This window comes from Triticum aestivum, chromosome 3A, assembly GCF_018294505.1.
Source record: "Triticum aestivum cultivar Chinese Spring chromosome 3A, IWGSC CS RefSeq v2.1, whole genome shotgun sequence".
NCBI classification, from domain to species: Eukaryota; Viridiplantae; Streptophyta; class Magnoliopsida; order Poales; family Poaceae; genus Triticum; species Triticum aestivum.
In genome coordinates, this window is record NC_057800.1 from 688094091 (window position 1) to 688115563 (window position 21473).

Sequence of the window (21473 nt, forward strand, 5' to 3'; positions counted from 1 at the left end):
AATGGACTTCAAAGTCCCTATTTCTTGTACAATTCCTGTTTTTGTAAACAAAGCGGCTAAATCCACTGATATAAAATAACTCGTTTCCACGAGGCTGTGAAAGTGTGCTCATGTGGCTGTGAAAGTGGGCTCATATTGTAAAATACACAGGCTGAAAAAAGGGATGCAGCCTTGGACCTGGTATATATTATTGTATCGAACAATTTTCAAAGTGTTCACAGTTTAAAATGGGACTGATCATCAAAAACAAAATTTAAAATGAGACTCCACGTCTAAGTGGTTGCTAAAACCTATTTTTATCGAGAAAGACAAACCTTTTCAAAACACTCATTAAACCTATTTTTATCGAGAAAGACAAACCTTTTCAAAACACTCATTGTACAGATTTTGAAAGACAACTCTATCTTAATTTTTCATACCATGGCATGTTTTTTTGTTTTAAATTAGACTCTATACTATTAAGTTACACTACTAAGGAAAACCTTATACACAAAATCTTAGCAGCAGCGTGGTTTAAAAACAAACGCTACTGCTAATTAGCAGTAGCGAGCTCCTGGAAACCGCGCTACTAACATTTCGGTAGCAGTAGCACCCTAGGTGAAACAAATGCTACTACTATAATTGCCACGGCATTGCCTCCAGGCTAGATATAGTAGTAGCGCCCTTCTCCTGGACGCGCTACTGTTAAAGTACTTAGTAGCAGTGTTTTCCTTCAAAACTCGTTGTTGCTAAGTATCACCGCAACTAATTAAGTTTAGTCCCATACTGCTAAGCGAACAAGATGTTTACCACCTTAAATATGTTACTTCTCAAACTATCTCGAGCACTTGGTCTTCATTGAACTATATGTGTAGGATTTGTGGCTGCGATATGAATCTTCACCAGTACCTATACAGGTACTGTGAGGATTCATGTTGACTATTTAGATTCTACACAAAAAGATCAATGATGACCAATGTATATTTTTGATGTTATTACATGCTTAGACTTATAGCATTTTTCCAGGACAAAGCGCTACTGATATTGGGATGAACAAAAGAAATAATTGCTTCCTTTAACAATACCATTTTTCTCTAAAACGCGCTATAGATAAATTAGCTATAGCGTGTTTCCTTAAGAGCGCTACTGCTAGTTCGACTTTACCATCCGTGCGGCCTCAAAATTTTGCTAAATCCCCCCTCCCCTGTTCCCCTACTCCTCTGTCGCCGCCGCCCGAGCCCGATCCTACCCTCACCACCGCCGCCCGAGGCCGCCCTCAACCTCACCGCCGCCGCTCTCGACCTCACCGCCGCCGCCTGAGCCCGCCCAGGACCGCCGCCTCCCGATCCCGATCCCGAGCCCGCCCTCGCCGCCCCTACCTCCATCGTCGAGCACCTCCCTGCCACCGTCTCTCCCCTCTCTGTAAGCCCCCCACCCCTCCCCCACCCCCTCTCTCTCTACTTAGTTAGTAGATGCTTTTTAGTAGTAGTAGATGTTAATTTAGGGTTCATAGATAATGATTTTTAATAGTAGTAGATGTTAATTATCAGTAGTGATGGTACTAGTTAACTAGGGCAGTATGGTTAATAGTAGATGTTTTTTTACTATTGTATAATGTAGTTTTTTATTGTTTTTAGTAAGTGTTTAAAATAATTAGTAAGTAAATTAATAAACTAGTTGAACTAGTTTAGTTTTAATTGAACTAGTTTAATAAGTAAATTAATAAACTAGTTGAATTAATAGAACTAATGTATTTTAAGTAAGAAAATTAATATAACTAGTTGAACTACTTTTTTTTAGAAAGAACTAGTTTTTTTCTATTTATAGTAAGTTTATATTTAGTAAGAACTACTTAAATTAATAGAACTAGTTGAACATGTCATATTTGTTGTTATTTTTTATTTTAAGCAATTATTCTGGATGTATTAGTGATAACTTATAGGGTTTTGTTTTTACAGAAATCAAGGAGCCCCTCCATCATCCCCGCCGTCGTCCCCGTCACCGATCCCCTCCGACCTCGAGGTGAGACCAGCCAAATCTTCATGTCAATATGAGTCCTATAAGATATGATGTAGACAAAAATATGTGTATATCTTGTGTTGCTCAAATAGGATATGTGGTTGCCCAAGTGGCCGGTCATGTTCAGGTTACACCTCCGAGTGGCGCCCTATGTTTTGCCGGAGTGTTGATTAATTTCTGTTCCGGCAAATTTCAGGCGCTTGATATGTCCTTTTTTAGCAAAGGTCATGCCGGATTTTTCCATGAATTCTGGTATGACTTGTGCTAGAATATGTAGGAAATATCGAGTGGCCTGGATTTTCTCGAAAAATAATTAAACGACATTTCGACAGACCGATAGTCAACCCGTGATGAATAATAATGATCTAATTTAGGTTTTTTAGTACATACATTTAATTGTACAAGTTTAATCTTTGAATTACGAACGTAGGAAATGTCGTACTCGGATGACGAAAGTCTCCCAGGAGAGTGCGACTGGTGCCACGACGGCCGAGGTATGTGCGACAGGTTCCTTGACCTAGACGAAGATCGACGCTTCAGCATTAAGCTCGAGGAGAACTTTGATGTTGAAACGGTACGCAACAACGACAAGTGTTTTTTTGTAATTAAGCACGACTTTAACTATTTCAACGTGTACTTTTCATCTTTGGCAATTCGACTAGCTTATCCCATGCTATGCAAGACGATATGTCTTGGAGAGGATGGGTTTTGAAGACTATGAAAGTTTCGAAACAAAGAAAATACACCTAAGGACCCATCATGATATGGATTTTGAAGTAAATCTATACAATTCTCAGAGCGTAACCCATTTTAGTTGCCAAAATCGGTAAGCACTTTGCAAGATGTATGGTTTTTATGAGGGTATGCTTGTCACCATGGATCTTGGTGATCCTGACATCGAGCAAAACAATATGGACATTTGGGTCCTTGTTGATACGCTTCCGATTCTACCGCTATGTGAGTTTCTCAAACATAGTTATTAACTAATTTATATTGTTTATTTCAAAATAGTTGATAGCTTGTTTTCATTCTTCAAAGAATGTGCGTGAAAGAACCACGAATTATGATGTAATAACTCATAATGATGTAAAAACTAGTCCACGGTTCTTTCACCCAGTGATGTAATAACTCATTATGATGTAAAAACAATCTCTAAACTGCTGATGTATGAAAACGTGTATAGAGGTGTATGAATACAACATGAAATAAAAAAGAAATAAAATACGGAATAATAGTAGTAGCACGGGCTGGGAGAAGCGCTACTAGTAATTACCAGTAGGGATGTTTGGAGAAAGCGCTACTACTAAGTCGGTATAGCAGTAGCGTGGGTTAACCCTCGCTACTGGTAACCTTTAGCTGTAGCGTCGTACCAGTAGCGCCCCTACCCGCGCTACTGATAGGCCTAAAACTCACGTTGCTGCTAGGCTTTTCCCTAGTAGTGTTAAGCCATGTATATTCATATCATTATACACACCATTCCACCATGTTTCCTATTAGATGGGATTAAACCATGGAGTTGTTTTCATCACCGACATGGTTTTAGCGTGCCTTTGCGCCATTTGGCGCAACAGGTCCACTAGTACAACAAATAGTCAACAATACGACAAACATACAACATCAAACTAGTTTTGTCGCTCATTCCATGACCACCACTCCTTGATTAGATCATTTTGAAGGTCATCATGCGTTTCGGCACGTAGAATGGCATGATATGAGGAAACAAAGTGGGCCACCTTCACAGCCCTCCTTTGCAGTCGCACGGGATGTCCCATTAACTCATACCGAGGATAGTCTAAATTTTGTCCATGCTCATTCTCGATGATCATGTTATGCATGATCACACAACCGTTCATGATGTACCAAAGGATCTTTTGATCCCAAAATCTAGTCGGTCCTCTCACAATAGAAAATTGGGCTTGCAAAATTCCAAAAGCTCTCTCCACATCTTTCCTAACCGCCGCCTGAGCATTGTGGAAATAAAGATTTTTCTTACCTTGTGGTGCCGTCAACGGCTTCACAAATGTTTGCCACCTTGGGTAGATGCCATTCGCAAGATAGTAGCCATAGTGGTATGTATGGTCATTTGCTACAAACTCCACCAGTAGAGTTTCACCAGTTGTAATCCTATTCATGAGTGGTGACCATTGAAGAACATTGATGTCATTGCAAGATCCATTCCGAAAAAAGCACGACAAATCCAAGTCTCATGATCGGCCACCGCTTTAAGGATTATAGTGGAACCCTTTTTCTGGTCGTGGAATTGTCCATGCCATGCCTTAGGACAGTTCTTCCAACTCCAATGCATGCAATCTATTGGGCCAAGCATACCAGAGAACCCCGCGAGCTTTGTTCATCTCTGAAAGCCTTGCGGTGTCTTCGTCATTGCGAGCTCTCAAATTTCCGGACCAAACACTTGCACAATTCCTACTGCGAAGTGCTTGACACATATGATGGCTTGACTCTCACCCATGGCCAAGTGGTCATCAACTAGATTCGCCGAAATACCGTATGCCAACATACGCAAAGCGGCAGTCACCTTTTGAAAGGTGCTATGCCTGAGTTCTCCGGCCGCATTCCTCCTTTGCTGAAAAAAACCGATCATGGCTCGCCAACTTATCCGCAATGTGTTTGAACAACTCGATGCTCATCCTAAAATGGCGCCGAAAGTAGGACTCGGGGTACGTGGGATTCTCCACAAAATAGTTCCTCGTCAATCTGTTGTGGGCATCGATCCTTTCCCTCCACATTTCTGACGACCGAAAACCGAACCACCGTGCTTCAGCTTTTTATTGACGTGCATAGCTAGGATCATTGCGGCGTCCTTCTCCTCTTAAAGATCAAATTCTTCATTGAAAGAATCGTAGGACAAACTCATCTACAAACTTGAATTTAAACTAATTTGAAACTACAAACAACATGCACCAAATTCATCTACAAATATAAAGTTAGAATCAATATATACCTTGCAAGTGTCTTGGCAAACACCTTTTCCGCCGGGCGCTATTCGCCTGAGGAACAATCCGCTCGAGCGGCGGCGGCGAGGAGAGAAGGTGGGGAAGCAGGGGAAGCGACAGCGCTGGGGATAGGCGGGGGGAGATTCGGCGGGTCGCAGGAACGAATAGGGGAAGGTGTGGGCAGATGCATCAGCGCCTGGAGGTTTCACCCGATGGTTGGTGAGATTCGCGCGCACGATTGGCTTGTCCAGCACGCGCGAGTGGGCGCACCAAATAAGCAACGCGCGATGCAGTTTTCCCCAGCATGTTGAGCCTTGTTTACCGCGCGGGGGGTTATAGCGCGGCTGCTGGAGCGCTACTTTCAGTCTCGCGCGCGTTATATAGCCGTTTTAACCAGTGTGCGGCTTATTTAGCGCGTTTGTTTTTAGGGGTATTTAGCATGTCTGTTGAAAATGCTCTAAGGTCGACAGTCATCAGCGAGTTTCTCTGGGCAGGCCGTAAGGCGGCTAATGGAGGCCAATGCCGTGTCGATTGGGCTAAGATTAACCGGCCTATCTCTCTTGGAGGCCTGGGCGTGCAGGACCTGCACCGGGCTGGGATCGCCCTTTGATCCCCTCACGCCCTTGGGGCATCTACATCTTCCCACGGACGCCCAGGCGGAAAACCCTATTTGACACTCTATGCGTCAAACGGTCGACCGACACAAGGGGCGCGATAAAGTGGGAACTTTCTAGAAGAGATATTTGATTTTCTAAAATTTCGTTAGATTTTTTTGAATATTTAGCGTGTCAAAAATTAATTAGTTCCTTAAAAAATCGTGTTTGAATTTTCATAACACGTTCGATCTTATAATACTGCCTTATTAAAGCCCCGAGCTAAGAATTTAACGGCAAGCCACTTCAGGTGCGCTGGTTACTAGCCCACGTGTAGTATGTGCGGTCGTGTGTTCGAACCTGACCAACTGCTTGCGATCGCACGCAGATAACCAGTCCACTGCACTAGTTTTGTTGAAGCTAAAGCAGCACATAACTTTAAGAACTAACTTCAACCGGCCTACTGTAGCGAATTGGAATATTGTTTTTTTTTCTCTCGAATACGCCTAGAAGGCCTATCATTGCATTGATAGGGGAAAGAAAGTACAGGCAAGTCACCACAATGACGTACACAAGATTGGCGACGCTATGGTGACGCGAGGAGCAGAAGACAGAGGGTTGCTCAGCCCTCAAAGATCAAGTTCAGGTTACGAATAGGAATATTGTAGCAAACCAGAAATAGTTATTGTAGTGAACCGGCGACCACATGCACATACGCCCGAGCTTTTACCACCGCAACCAGCTCACATCAGTGACATATTTGTAGCCTGACATTTTAAGAAACGAGCGACAGGGATAAAACTTAAAAAGGAGATCGAAAAAGCAGTACGTGAACAGGAGGGGTCGAACACACGACCTCCATCGAGTCAACCGCGTCGCTAGCTACTGTAGTTTCTGCAATTTGTTCTCTATAAATAACAACCCAATTTAAATAATTATAAGCCACAGATTTTTTTGAAAATCTGAACCTGATTTTACTTTTGACAAAGTACATGTTTTTTGGAATTTATAAATGCAAACATTTTCGGAATTTATGAAATACATTTTTAAAGTATCAAATAAAAATTATAATTATAATTTTTTTGAAATTTCTGAACCAAATTCGAAATAAGTAACATTTTTCAAAAAATGAATAATAGCTTGAAAAAAAGAAAATAAAAGTGAACAGGAAGAATTTTGAAACTACTTTTGCACGCGAACAAATTTTGAAACTAGTTTTGAATTTTTTTGTGTAATGAGATTTTTTTTGAATTTGACAACATTTTTTGGAAACATGAACAAAACTTGAATATTTTGAAAAAAAGGAAGAAAAGGAAAATAAATGAAAAACCAAAGAAATAAAAAATTTTGAAAAGAGAAATTAACTTGAAAAGAAAAGCTCAAAGAAGAAACAAAAAACAAAAAAAAGAAAAGGAAAACAGAAACAGAAAAAAGCAAAAAGAAAAAAAGGTAAAAAATGAAAAAACCGGTTCAGGGAGCCTCCTAGAAGGTTCCCAAAAACGGTGGTAATGGCAACTGGGCCAGCCCAAATCGTCCGGGGGGGGGGGGGGGGGGGGGGGCGTATGCCAAGGCCTCGCCGACCAGGCTTGGGTACGCGACATCCACGGCGGACTTGGCCCAGCCGCGTTGGTCCAGTAGGTTGAGCTATGGAGGCGGGTTCGCAACATTCATCTGACCGAGGACCCGGATACCTTACGATGGTGCTGGACCGATTCTGGACGCTACACAGCTAGGTCATGTTGTCCTCCTCTCTTTCGAGGAACAATTCAAGACCGACATTGGTGCATCACTTGGAGAATTTGGGCGCCGCTCCACATCAAAGTCTTCACATGGCTTGCCGTGTTGGACTGCAGATCGCCTCGCCTAACGCGGTCTCCCGCCTAACGATAAATGCAAGAACAGTAGAGCAGGCCATGATTGGAGAAAGATGGATTCATGATGTGCCACCACAATACTCCATGGGTGCCCTGCTGCAAACTGTGCATCTTAGGCACGCAATTGCCGCGATGCAAAGAGACGAGCTGGCTAATGACAAGTTCATTTGGCCTCATGACAAATCAGGAGAATACACTGCAAAATCCACCTATAAGCAACTATGCCAAGGTGGGATCCGTGCCCCGATGGCTGAGGCGATTTGGAGGAGTTGGGCACCCCTGAAATGTAAGATCTTTGCTTGGTTGGCCGAACAGCATCGGTTGTGGACCTCTGATAGACGTGTGCGACACGGCTTATAGGACAAGACGTCCGAGTGCTTTCTTTGTTCGCAGGAGGAGGATAACGTTGAGCACATCTTGGTGCAATGCGTATATGCGAGGGAAGTATGGCATACTTGCTTCGACACACTACGACTAAACAGCCATGCACCGGAAGCACAAGACACCTGGGAGGCTTGGTGGGGCACTGCAAGAACAAATTACCAGGGGAAGGACAGGAGAGGGTTCGATTCTTTTGTCATTGGAGTGGCTTGGTCTTTATAGAAGCAAAGGAACGCGAGAGTGTTCAACCGGCCAAAGCAACGCAAAGGACCAAGGGGACTAGTCAGCTGGATCTTAGAGGACATTTTCGATTGGAGACAAGCGGGTGTAGGAGTAGGAGGACTAGATAGATTTGTGAGACATTGAACAATGTGTAATGGTTGGTGTGGGAGTTCCGGAGGTTGATGTTCGCATCGACCAACGGTTTCTTGTAAATATTTTACTCTTCTATAAAAATATGGTACGCCATTGGCGTACTCTCGAAAAAAATAAGGATCGATGCATCCTCTGCGATCAAGTACCCGAAGATTTTCAGCATCTCCTCGCTGGGTGTTCCTTCTCTCGCCATGTCTGGCATGGGGTCTTGTCTTGGTGTCGTTCTACGGCATCGCTACCCGCCCCAACATTGAGTCTCTCTGAGTGGTGGGAGGATACATGCCGTGATGCTCCCAATGCCCACCGGCGCGGCCTCTCTTCTCTCATCATGTTGACGGCCTGGAGCATATGATGTCACCGCAACGTGTGCATCTTCAATGACTTCCGGCCCTCCGCTGCTCGCGTTTTGCAGGACATCAAGGACCTTGCACGGCTCTCGGCGCAGGCTGGTGGGATTGGCACTCATACTTCCCGACATGTAGTCCCTCCAAGTCTTTTGGGGCTAAGCATCCCCTTTCCATGCTTTGGATACCGTGATACGCCTTTGCGCTTGTAACATGTGATGTATCGTCACTATATACTCTCTCTTTCTTCTATCGATGGAAAGATACGCAATTTTTGCATACTCGCGAAAAAACCAGTAGGGGTAAGCTTCCTTTTCAAACATTTAAGTTTCTGAAAAACAACAAGAGAACGATAAATAAACATCAAGCTACAGTTGATGCTCACGTAAGTACGATTCATCAGTAGATCTTCATGAAGTTAGTCTGAAAATACTGAACAGCTCAAACAAGGCTATGTAAAACTGTAATCAGGATCTTTGCCACCGTAAAAATGGTCAAATTAGTATGACTTGCAGTTCAAATTACTGTGACCTTGTAGGAATGACAGGAATTGAGAAGGCTATGGTTCAAAATTGCTGTAGCATGGAGAATTACTGTAAAATAATACAGAAAAACACTGTAAAAAACTTGGAGACTATGGTCCAAAATTACATAACTTTGCAGGAGAATTACATTTCTTACACTGAATAATACAGAAAAACACTATAACTTGGAGCAGCAAACAGCTTAGAGGCTATGTTTCAAAATTACTATAACTTGGCAACAGAATTACATTTCTTGTTGAGCTGTAAATAATACAGAAGAGGCACTGTAAACAAACAACAATGGTGTAGTATCGAACTGCAATCTGCAAACAACTTGGAGACTATTTCAAAGTTACTATAACTTTGCATGAGAATTGCATTTCTTGTTACACTAAAAATAATACAGAAGATGCACTGTAATAAAACAGTAGTTTAGTTCCAACTGGAAGCAGCAACAGACTCATGTAAAACACTAGGGAAAAAACAACTGAACTAAAGGCTATGGTTCAAAGTTACTACAGCTTTGCGGGAGAATTACATTTTTTTGACACTGTAAATAATACACAAAATGACTGCAAAATACAAATAGTTGTTTAGATCAACTGGGAGCAGCAAACAAAATTCAGGGGGAAAACAGTCTGGAAGAACTATGGTTCAAAAATTACTGTGGCCTTGCTTAGGAACTACATATATTTTACACTGTAAATGATACAGAAAATGCACTGTAACAAAAAGAAAGTTAAACCTTCAAGGAGCATTGGGAATTGTAACAAAGAACAGTTAAACCTTGGTGGAATCTTGAAAATTACAGTAGCCTTGCTGGAAAAATATAATAATGTGATAGTGTAATTATGCTTAATGTAAGAAAAGTAGTTATTAAACAACCAATTAGAACATGCACAGGTAATGCAAGCAATAACCACTACACACAAAACAAAGTAACACTAAGTAACCACCTAATTTATCAAGGATTAAAGAGATACTCTCAGACTGAAATTCCTTCATCAGGTACAACAAAATAACTTTAAAATGGTATGGATATTGACCTAAACATAACTTACAGAGACAGCTCACCAAATTTACAGCAGAATAACTGAAACAAATTGCAGAGCAGTAACCACTAAAAATTTCAAGACATGGAGCAAGATATAAGAAATAATAACCTTAACAACGACGATATATTGCAGACAATTCACTATAATTGCCCCAACATTACACATGCTCAAGCACAAAGTCTGATGCAAAACACAAGGATGGGTACAGAAAAACGCAACAACAACGTAGAATTGGAGGACCATAGCTCACAGATTCAACAAAGCACATCCACCAGCGTGCTCACAGAATTGGAGGGCCATAGCTGATAGCTCACAGATCTAGAAAATAAAGTAATGGATGAAGAAGAAGAACAACATCAGATCGCTGGAAGAGAAAATTCCAATCACCAGCGAGCAGAGCACAGATATCTTCAAGCAAGGGATCCTTCCAGCAGATTCACAAAACAAGGCTTAAACATGAACAACCTAGGATAGGACAGGTGAGAGCTCACAAAATCCACAAATCACATCCGTCGAGATCTAGAAAAAAGACTAAGAAATGGAGGGGGGAGAACAACAGATGCAAACCACTTGGAAGAGCTCCTCTAACCACCAGTGGGCCCATAGCAGCAACCGAATGCTCAAGCAACGAGAGAAGGAGAACTCTGAATGGAAATCACTACTGTCTCTCTCTCCCCTACTTCTGCTTGAACAATCACTGATGAAAGGGGGGAACGGGCACCGACATGGGTTAACGGGCAGACTACAAACAAAACAGCGCGCGCTATAAACAAATAACCAAAGGAGCACGCACAAATCGCTGCACAATGATCAGACGGACACAAAATCCGACTGAAACGAATTGTTTTCAGTCGGATGAAAATTAGCAAAACCGTATGTTAAACCTATACGCTATGTGATGTGTACTGAAAAAAAATGTGACAAGCAACTAAGAAGTATTCAAAAAATGAAGTGTATACTTGTTTGATTCAACAGTATGAGAGCAATACTTGTACATTTGTGTCGCAACAAGCAGGACATTTGATCAACTGTACACCTACATGGCTCGAGCTTCTTAAATCTGTAGCAGTTAAGATCATCAGGGCAAAGCGGTTGCGCTACCTCAAGCACATGGAGCGGCTACAGCAGCCTGCAAGCAAATTCCCGGCAAACGTCGAGGACATACGCCCGTCCATGACCAGACGAAGGAAGCTTTTCAAGGTTAAAATTGCTTCCCAACCGATGCCAGCTTCCTCTGGTTGCTCAATCATCAAACTTGTTGCAATTTGGCGCAGACTCAGTGAGCTGCCTCTGGAACCGGAAACATGCCCGTTCTGCTCACCTTGTAGTGACTGAACATGGTGGGAATCCAGAATTGGAAACTATGATAAACCATGTCATATATGAAAGCGACGGATTCTGCCCCTAGGAAGGTAACCCAAGTCAGGTATGGGTTGCATAGCACTCCTTGCTCATCCAACATCCTAGCGAACTGTACTGGCTCAATATACTCCCCGCCGGAAAAGCAGATATGAAACACAAAGGATGCCGAATTCGCCACTTGCCCATGGCCAGTGGCGAAGACCATAGCAATAGTGCATCTTATCTTTTCATCGAGCCTTAGTTGCATGTTTGAATAGCAGAACTGAGGATCACGATTGAACGGACCCTTTCGAAGAGGCGGGTCAAAGAGGACTTTGACAGTAACGACAGTGAAATTGTTCTCAATCAACCTTCCAAATTGGCCGGCAACCTCATCAAAGTTTTTACCCCAGACATGCAAAATGCTGATTGAAGGATCCCAGGCTATTCTCGCAGTGCACACTGATGGTTCGCTTTGAAACAAGCCGCAAAGTACTCCCCTGAGCACCTTCTGATCTCCCAGCAACCTTCGCATTGCAAAGTAGCACCTGAGGGTCAGCGCCGCATCTGACCCTGCATGATGTCTTGTTCCACTTCTAGAGAGGCCCAACATGTCAGCAAGGTCATCTAACTTCCCGCAGAAATCTGGTGCCCAAACCATGGCAAGAACTCTCGTGTCGACCAATGCAGGAAAAGTGTTGCTGATATCCAGAAGAAAGTCGAGCCGCCTTGCAGGCATTGGAGCACCTTGGTAGATTAGAAGTGCGATGTCCGCATCTCCCTGGTACGTGACAACAGTCACAGATCGTCTTGCAAATATGCTGTGGAGCTCATAGACCCACTGGAAGAAGTCAGTTGGCATAATACCATACTGCCTGTGCTTTTCAAGGTCATGCCGGCACTTCTTCTCCAAAAACAGCAGAGTGCTCGGATTATACTGGTTTGATTTGGAGTCAAAGAAGAGATTGAATTCCCATACCCTGATCGGTTCTATGTTCTCTGCGTCGGCGTCGGCGAACGTCACCGCGACCCCGACCTGTACCAAATCCGCAGTCCCTGCAGTAGCCTGCAGCTGGCTGTACCACTCGTCACCGTTCTGTGGCTGTTCCAATCTAAGCAGGCACTTGGTTGCATACTCTGTGTCTATAGCAATGGTCATGGTACCTGGGAGATCCAAGAAGCCGCTCATACTCTGCAAGCTCTCCTCCCAATTCTCCCTCCAAACAGAGCAAACATCCGTAGCCGCGCGCGGCATCTCCTCCGCAGTGGCAACCTTGAAGTCCTGGCCGAGCGCGATCGCTTTGCTCGTCCCGCCTGCGTCGCTGCCGCGCGGCAGCACCTTCTCCGTATCGAGGGCCTTGATGTAGTGGCCGGGCGCGACAGCATTGCTCGTCTTGCCTGCTTCGCTGGCGCGCGGCAGCTCCTTCTCCGCGTCATGGCGGGGCGCCTCCGCCTTGCTCGTCTTGCGAGCGTTGATGGCGCCCGACATCTCCTTCGTATCGCCGGCCTTGGCGTCATGGCGGGGCGCCTCCGCCTTGCTCGTCTTGCGGGCGTTGATGGCGCCCGACATGTCCTCCGTATCGCCGGCCTTGGCGTCATGGCGGGGCGCCTCCGCCTTGCTCGTCTTGCCGGCGTTGATGACGCACGACATCTCCTCCGTATCGGAGGTCTTGGCGTCATGACCAGGCGCGTTCCGGTTGGTCATCTCGCCGGCGCCGCTGGCGCGCACGCCCGTGCCGCGCCTGACAGCACCACCCTCGACAATCGCTTCGCCCTGGGGCCCCCCGTCGCCGTCACGCCCGACCGGCTCGCCAAGATCGCCGGCGGCGAGCCCGGCAGGCTCCATACGAAGCTAGGTAGGCAAGATTGGTACTGGCGGTTGGAAAACGGCAGTTGGGAAGGCGGGAACCTACGGCTAGGCAAACTGCCGAATCGGTCTCGCTGCCCTTTATAGTTCCTCTGTTCTGGACTCTGTAGGCGGTGCGTCCCGGAACTACAGATTTACTGTACAAACTGTTAACTGTGATCATTGTGTTGCTGCGAAATACTGTGAATTAAGGACAGATGTATTCTCTTGGTATCAGACGTCTTCCCTATGGGCTATGGCCGAACACAAAGGCCTCCGGTTCCGCCACTTCCGCTGCAGGCTTCTGAGGAAGTGGCCCTGAAATATGAATACACAAGGGAAAAAGTTACTCCCTCTGCTCCAAATTCTAAGAAGTTTTAACATTTTTTCTGATTCAGATGCATACAGACACATTTTGGTGTGTTTGTTCACTCATTCCACTCCTTACATAGCCCATATTGAAATATCCAAAACATCCTACAATTGCGAACAGAGGGAGTAGATATGATGTGCTGTGCAATGGTGCATTTTACTTTTCTCTCTAAAAAAAAGGGTGAAACCTCACCTATCCGCACTTTGTGAGAATCTCCGCTTGCTGTTGAATCAGACCTGCCAAACAGAATGTTTTAGAGGATCAGAGCTACTTAGTTTGGATGTTTGTTGCTTAGGAATTTTGAGAGTATCCACACCACGCTGGCATTCCATCTGCAACAACTTCTTGGTCTGCATTTAACAGAACAAAAGCACAACATGATTTCTCTGTTTAAACCATTGATAAATTGTTGTCAGATTTACTTGATTGACGTAGAATGTGAAACAAAGGCCACAAATCTTACTAAAGGACTGCAAAAAAAAAATCCTATCCCCAAAACCGTACAACAGCAGGATCATTAGGTACAGTTGTTTCATGCACGATTTACCAAAAGACAAAAATCCACAATGACAACGAACAAGCAAGGCATACAATGAACTCTACACTGGACAATCACAGAAAGCATGAATGCACACAGTGAAGAAAATAAAAATGCTCAAGATATTCACATAGGAAAGGTATACAGGAAATGGTAAAACACTGTATGCGTAGGGAGATAAAGACAAACCTTCAGGTTTCCTTTTTTAATATAAGAGTTACTGGCTTCTCTTAAGAAACAATGTCCTTTGTTTGCACAGAGGAATCCTTGGCAACAGTATCAACGAGGACACCTCTTTTACCTCCTCATGGTCTGAGGTAACTGCAGTCTTCCCTCCAAGATCATCAGATCTGACATTGGGATCAACTTGCTTACTTTCCATCACATCCTCTCTCGACTCGTTACCCGAGCTCCTGTCTAAATTTAGTTTTTCACATCAGGAGAAGCGCTGTCAGGACTGTCCTCTTTCTTGTCCAAGTTCATATTGGTTTTAGAATCTATTTCTTGCAATGGGGTCCCGTTCTTAGGCAACTCTTTATCATCATGTAATGCCTGCAAACCATCACCTATGGAGGGAATGTTGCATGGTAGTTTGACCATATCCCTCTTAACCTCTGTCAGGGTCACCCTTTACGGTAGTTGATATATTGCCAGCGTTGCCAGGATTCAGGTGGCCCTTCACTACATTACTGTCACTTGGAGAAATTTTATCAGCTGTTGCCACATTAACTCGAGGAACATCCCTAACTTCTGTAGCAGCAGTAAGAATTGTCTGGCTAACTTCTTTAGAATCAAGTACAGAATCCTGACTAACGAGTCCAGTAGCATCTGCACATTCCTTACTGGTAATAGAAATAACAGGATCTCCCTCCTGAATTGCAACCTGAAGGACCTATCAACATTTTGTTCCATCAGCAGAACCAGGGGTTTCGTCCTCTTTGAGGTATCACTTTTCTCCACCAAGTATATCACCCCGAAGGTGCTCAAAGAGCCATTTCACATCATGACAAGATCATCCTTCAAACCTTTGATAGGCAAGTTCCTCCTACAATAGCTTTGTCCCGGACCGGAGAAAAGCCGCCGCCTCCGGCCCAGAGTGTTGTCTGGTCCGCACCCTTCTTCTGAGATGCTGCCACCAGTCATACTCCATGGAGCTCCTCCCAACGACGCCCTCGGCCTGAAAAGTGAACGAACGAATTGACAATGTTTCTTCAGTGGTCAGGTTGCATGAGCTTCGATACCCCGCTTCTGGAGATTTGTCCCTTGGGCATCCCCAAATGCTGTCAGCAACAGATTTTTTAGTAGATTTGCCCCTTGCTATATAATTTAATGACAGCAATAAATTTGGAAGATGAATTGTTTGCTAGCTAAACACTCCTAAAGTTGATCGACAGGACCCAATAAACCTTCCACACCCATAACCACTCACTCCACCCCTATGCCACCTTCGGAGTTCTGCAACAACACTACTTGCCGCAAATAAACTATGCACAGAAAATAATTGACACTTGAGTAAAACTACATAACAATGCTGAATATGTTTCACAACATTCAGTTGGATACAGTGTTTGCAGTGAAACAGATCTCCATGTCGAAGTTCTGCAATTAAACGTAAGCAACCGAAGCAAAGATGACACAGAACAAAAATCATGATAAGAAAAACAAGTAATTGTGCAAGGAGGAGGTGGGGAATAAAGTGAAGTTCCTGGGCTCGGTGAGCAGGAGGAGAACAAGGCGCGGAGGTGCGGCGTGGATCAGGGACCGGAGGTGGGGAGTGGGGGCGCGCCGGGGGGTAGAAGATGGATGGAGCGGCGCGGAGCAGGGGCGCGCCGCAGGCGGCGGCGCCGGGATTCGTCCAGGCGGAGCGGGGAAGGGAGTGGGGGCGGTGGGAGGTGCCAGGTAGTGTTTTTATTTTATTTTAGAAGAGGTGCCAATTGGCTGGGAGAGGAGGAAGCTGGACTGTTGAAGTGAGAGCGGTAGGCGTACGGGAGTTCTTTTCTTCCCTTCTTTTCATTCCAACTGCTAATCTGCGGGAGCCACAAATTTGAAATCGTTGTTGACTGTAGCACAAACGGTAAAGTAAATATGAGCAGATAGAGTAGAAATTAGGGGTTTGGAGTAAGAATAACCGCTTCATGGGTGTACTCCTCCCCCCCCCTTCCGTCCCGCGTCGCCCTTGTAGGCGATGGGGATGGAACCCTAGCCGCCATTGGGCGCCTCCCCCTCCCGCCCCTCCTCCTCTCATGTTGCCGCCAGAGGGCACGACCTAGAGAAGTCTGGCCAGCGCCAGCGACGACGGCCTTCTAGCCTCTTCATGCATGTGATCCAACTCGGGCCGGGGTGAGGGAGTGCTGGATTAGGGGGTGTTCGGGTAGCCGGACTATACCTTCAGCCGGACTCCAGGACTATGAAGATATAAGATTGAAGACTTCGTCCCGTGTTCGGATAGGACTTTCCTTGGCGTGGAAGGCAAGCTTGGCGATGTGGATATTCAAGATCTCCTACCATTGTAACCGACTTTATGTAACCCTAACCCTCTCCGGTGTCTATATAAACCGGAGGGTTTTAGTCCGTAGGACAACTTCATCATACACCAATCATACCATAGGCTAGCTTTTAGGGTTTAGCTTCCTTGATCTCGTGGTTACTCTTGTACTACCCATATCATCAATATTAATCAAGCAGGACGTAGGGTTTTACCTCCATCAAGAGGGCCCGAACCTGGGTAAAACATCGTGTTCCTTGCCTCCTGTTATCATCCGGCCTAGACGCACAGTTCGGGCCCCCCTACCCGAGATCCGCCGGTTTTGACACCGACATTGGTGTTTTCATTGAGAGTTCCTCTGTGTCGTCGCTTTCAGGCCCGATGGCTCCTTCGATCATCAACAGCAATGCAGTCCAGGGTGAGACTTTTCTCCCCGGACAGATCTTCGTCTTCGGCGGCTTCGCACTGCGGGCCAATTCGCTTGGCCACCTTGAGCAGATCGAAAGCTACGCCCCTGGCCATCAGGTCAGGTTTGGAAGCCTAAACTACACGGCTGACATCTGCGGGGACTTGATCTTTGACGGATTCGAGCCACAACCAAGCGCGCCGCACTGTCTCGATGGGCATGATATAGCTCTGCCGCCGAACAGCGCCTTGGAGGCCGCACATGCATCGGTTCCGACCATTGATTCGGAGCCTACTGCGCCGATCGAGGATCAGCGGTTGGACGCTGCCTCAGAGGCTGCGATCTCAGAGGCGATCGAGCCGAACTCCAGCCCCGCACTCCGCATGGCCCGTGACTCCGAGGAGCCGGATTCCTCTCTGAACTCTGAGCCCCCCGTGCCCCTGCCGATCGAATCCGATTGGGCGCCGATAATGGAGTTCACCGCCGCGGACATCTTTCAGCACTCGCCCTTCGGCGACATCCTGAATTCTCTAAAGTCTCTCTTTTATCAGGAGAGCCCTGGCCGGACTACGGTCAGCAAGGTTGGGATACGGACGATGAAGAAATTCAAAACCCACCCACCACCCACTTGGTAGCCACTGTCGACGACTTAACCGACATTCTTGACTTCGACTCCGAAGACATCGATGGCATGGACGACGATGCAGGAGACGAACAAGAACCAGCACCTGTAGGGCGCTGGAAGGCCACCCCGTCATATGACATATATATGGTGGACACTCCAAAGGATGGAGATGGCGATGGAACAGCGGGGGACGATACCTCTAAGAAACAGCCCAAGCACCAGCGTCAGCGGCGCCGCTCTAAATCCTGCCAAAGCAAAAACGGTGATTCCGGCACGGGAGATAATACTACTCCGGATAGCTCCGAAGAACACCCCCTCCAGCAAGATTCAGCACAGGAGGACAGAGAAGCCAACCCTCACGAGAGGGCGGCGGACCAAGAGGTTGAGAACGATAATTATACGCCTCCCGTCGAAGACGAGGCAAGCCTCGACGACGACGAGTTCGTCGTGCCAGAGGATCTCGCCGAACAAGAGCGTTTTAAACGCAGGCTTATGGCCACGGCAAGCAACCTCAAGAAAAAGCAGCAACATCTTAGAGCTGATCAGGATTTGCTAGCTGACAGATGGACTGAAGTCCTTGCGGCCGAAGAGTACGAACTCGAACGCCCCTCCAAGAGTTACCCAAAGCGCAGGCTGCTACCCCGACTAGAGAAGGAAGCACCTACATCACCAGCGCATGACATGGCCGACCGGCCACCTCGTGGCCGCGACAGAGAGGCCTCTTGGCCCTCCACTCAAGCCATGCCCCGACGCCGCGCCAAGCATACTAAGGCACGGGAAAATGCGCCGGACCTGCGCGACATACTGGAGGACAAGGCAAGGCAAACAAAGATCGATCTACGGATCGCGCAGGCGCCCCACGGCACGTGACGGTGATCGTCACTCCGGATGCAATAAATCCGGCCGGGCCGAACTCAACAGACAAAGCTCCTTCGAGCTGCGTCGCGACATAGCCCAATACAGAGGCGCCGCACACCCACTATGCTTCACAGATGAAGTAATGGATCATAAAATCCCTGAGGGCTTCAAACCCGTAAACATCAAATCGTACGATGGCACAACAGATCCTGCGGTATGGATCGAGGATTATCTCCTTCATATCCACATGGACCGCGGTGATGATCTACACGCCATCAAATACCTCCCACTCAAACTTAAGGGACCGGCCCAGCATTGGCTTAACAGCTTGCCAGCAGACTCAATCGGTTCTTAGGAGGACCTAGAAGCCGCATTAACTTCCAGGGCACTTATGTGCGACCACCGGACGCCGATGACCTAAGCCACATAATTCAGCAGCCAGAGGAATCGGCCAGGAAATTCTGGACATGGTTCCTAACAAAGAAAAACCAGATAGTCGACTGTCCGGACGCAGAGGGCTTAGCGGCCTTCAAGCATAATATCCGTGACGAGTGGCTTGGCCGGCACCTGGGACAGGAAAAGTCGAAATCTATGGCAGCCCTCACGACACTCATGACCCGCTTTTGCGCGGGAGAAGATAGCTGGCTAGCTCGCAGCAACAACTTAACCAAGAACCCTGGTAATTCGAATACCAAGGACAAAAGTGACAGGTCGCGTCGGAACAAACAAAGCGCTGCGTTAACAGCGACAGCAACGAGGATACGGCAGTTAATGCCGGATTCCAAGGCTACAAATCCGGTCAACGGAAAAAGCCATTCAAAAGAAATACTCAGGGCCCGTCCAGTTTGGACCGAATACTCGACCGCTTGTGCCAGATACATGGCACCCCCAAAAAGCCAGCCAATCACACCAACAGGGACTGTGGGGTGTTTAAGCAGGCAGGCAAGTTAAGAGCCGAAAACAAAGACAAGGGGCTGCATAGCGACCACCCCACTAGCATCCGCCACGGCGGCTTCGCCGCATTGGTTCTAGACCCAATCATCGACGGATTTCATCTCACAAGAGTCCTCATGGACGGCGGCAACAGTCTGAACCCGCTTTACCAGGATACAGTGCGAAAAATGGGCATAGATCCCTCGAGGATCAAGCCCACCAAAACGACCTTTAAAGGCATCATACCAGGTGTAGAAGCCAACTGTACAGGCTCAGTCACACTGGAAGTGGTCTTCGGATCTCCGGATAACTTCCTAAGCGAGGAGTTAATCTTCGACATAGTCCCGTTCCGTAGTGGCTATCACGCACTGCTCGGGCGAACTGCATTCACAAAATTCAACGCTGTACCGCACTATGCATACCTCAAGCTCAAGATGCCAGGCCCTAGAGGAGTAATCACGGTCAATGGGAACACCGAACGCTCCCTCCGAACGGAGGAGCACACGGCAGCGCTCACAGCAGAAGTACAAAGCAGCCTCTCTAGGCAGTTCTCCAGTTCGGCCTTCAAAAAGCCGGACACTGTCAAGCGCGCCCGAAGTACCCTACAACAAGACCGCCTGGCACGTTCTGAGCTAGCGTAGCAATGCGGCCCCAACCCTAGCCCTCGCGATATAGCGAAACCAGTGCTTCGCGTACATAACTATGCTCTTAAAATACCATAGGCACAAGGAAAGGGGCACTATCACGGCACGCCTGAAATACGGCTTAAACCGCACCAGGGGCTGCCAGATTCCTTTCTTTTTTCTTTTTTTCTCTTACTCTCAGGACTCCATACTTCGGATGACCCGTTCGACAATTCAACTGTCGCACAAACGATGCAAGATCCAGGAAAGCAGACAAGCCACGCCGCATTATGAAACTCCCAGGTGGTCTCTATCGCGAGCAGTATACCTGTTTTTTAATACAATTCCGCGGCCTGCCCCTGGCCACGACATGTTAAATAGTCCAATTTCTTTTGCTTATCGCACTATTTGTATCGTTCTGCTTTCATAGCAGCCTTTCTATAAACAATGCATAGCTTTTTGTCTATTTTTTGCATTATCCTCTTTATATATATATATGTTTATCAATAACATGTTGCATCCGTACACTGTGGTACGGCAAAAATATGCCAGGGGCTTCAGTACCCATCAATATGGCGTGAGAAGTCTGTACACTTTCACAAGTGCGGCACCCCGAACTTATAGCACTATATGCATCGGCTCCGAATCATGATTTGGGTCAATAGTTGGGTTTGCCCGGCTCCTATGTTTTGGTGCCTTACGTTCCACTATATCGGCTAAGGTAGCACTAGGAGAACTACTGCGATTGTGCCCCAGTTAAGCTGGGCTGAGCACCTCAGTAGAGAAAGCTAAAACTGACTGTCATGATGAGGCGAGAGACCGGTCGTTGTTCAAGAGGTTTTTCGAGTCCTTAAAGACTTATGCCGCTTCAAGCGAGGAACCGGCTTTGTCCGGCCAAGGCGTGGATAGCGCCCCGAACTCGGTCTTCCGAATACTAGGGGCTTCGCCGAAATTTAAAATTATAGAGTTCTATGGCTAAGTGAGAGTGTTCAAGCATTATAGTCCGATTGCCTTGTTCGTTGTGCTGAGCGCCTCCCTCGACGGACCCAATCATGGGAAAAAGAGCGATCAGGTTTACCCCGAACACCCCAGCACTAGTGGCATGGGGGCAGAAGCCGACGACTGGCCATCTCTCAATTTTTTGGTAAACGGCCGCACATAAAGTAATATTTTAAATTCAAGCATTGCTTAGCGCATATGAACAAGTTTTCAGCGCACAGGATAACACGAGCAAGTTCATTCAAAAATTACATCCTTGGTGCATTAATCCGCCATAAGGCGGGCACCGGCCAGAACATCCTTGTAATAGTTCTCGGGCTTGCGATGCTCCTTCCCCGGCGGTGGCCC

General features: G+C 46.4%; 1 protein-coding gene across 5 annotated transcripts; it reads right to left on the reverse strand.

The window, feature by feature from the left end:
• Nucleotides 1–9166: 9166 nt before the first annotated feature.
• Nucleotides 9167–16140, reverse strand: LOC123063237 (uncharacterized). Of its 5 annotated transcripts, none has more exons than XM_044486980.1 (4): nucleotides 14386–16140; nucleotides 13851–13894; nucleotides 13692–13762; nucleotides 9167–13603 (listed from the first exon to the last, which is right to left on the reverse strand). In XM_044486980.1, the coding sequence occupies exon 4, from the start codon at nucleotides 13283–13285 to the stop codon at nucleotides 11375–11377; it is 1911 nt and encodes a 636-aa protein (XP_044342915.1). In that variant the 5' UTR covers nucleotides 13286–13603; nucleotides 13692–13762; nucleotides 13851–13894; nucleotides 14386–16140; the 3' UTR covers nucleotides 9167–11374. The 5 variants fall into 5 exon arrangements, with proteins under 5 accessions (XP_044342915.1, XP_044342913.1, XP_044342912.1 ...); XM_044486978.1 differs by lacking the exon at nucleotides 13692–13762 and adding an exon at nucleotides 13975–14008; XM_044486977.1 differs by having other exon boundaries at nucleotides 13851–14008.
• Nucleotides 16141–21473: the final 5333 nt, after the last annotated feature.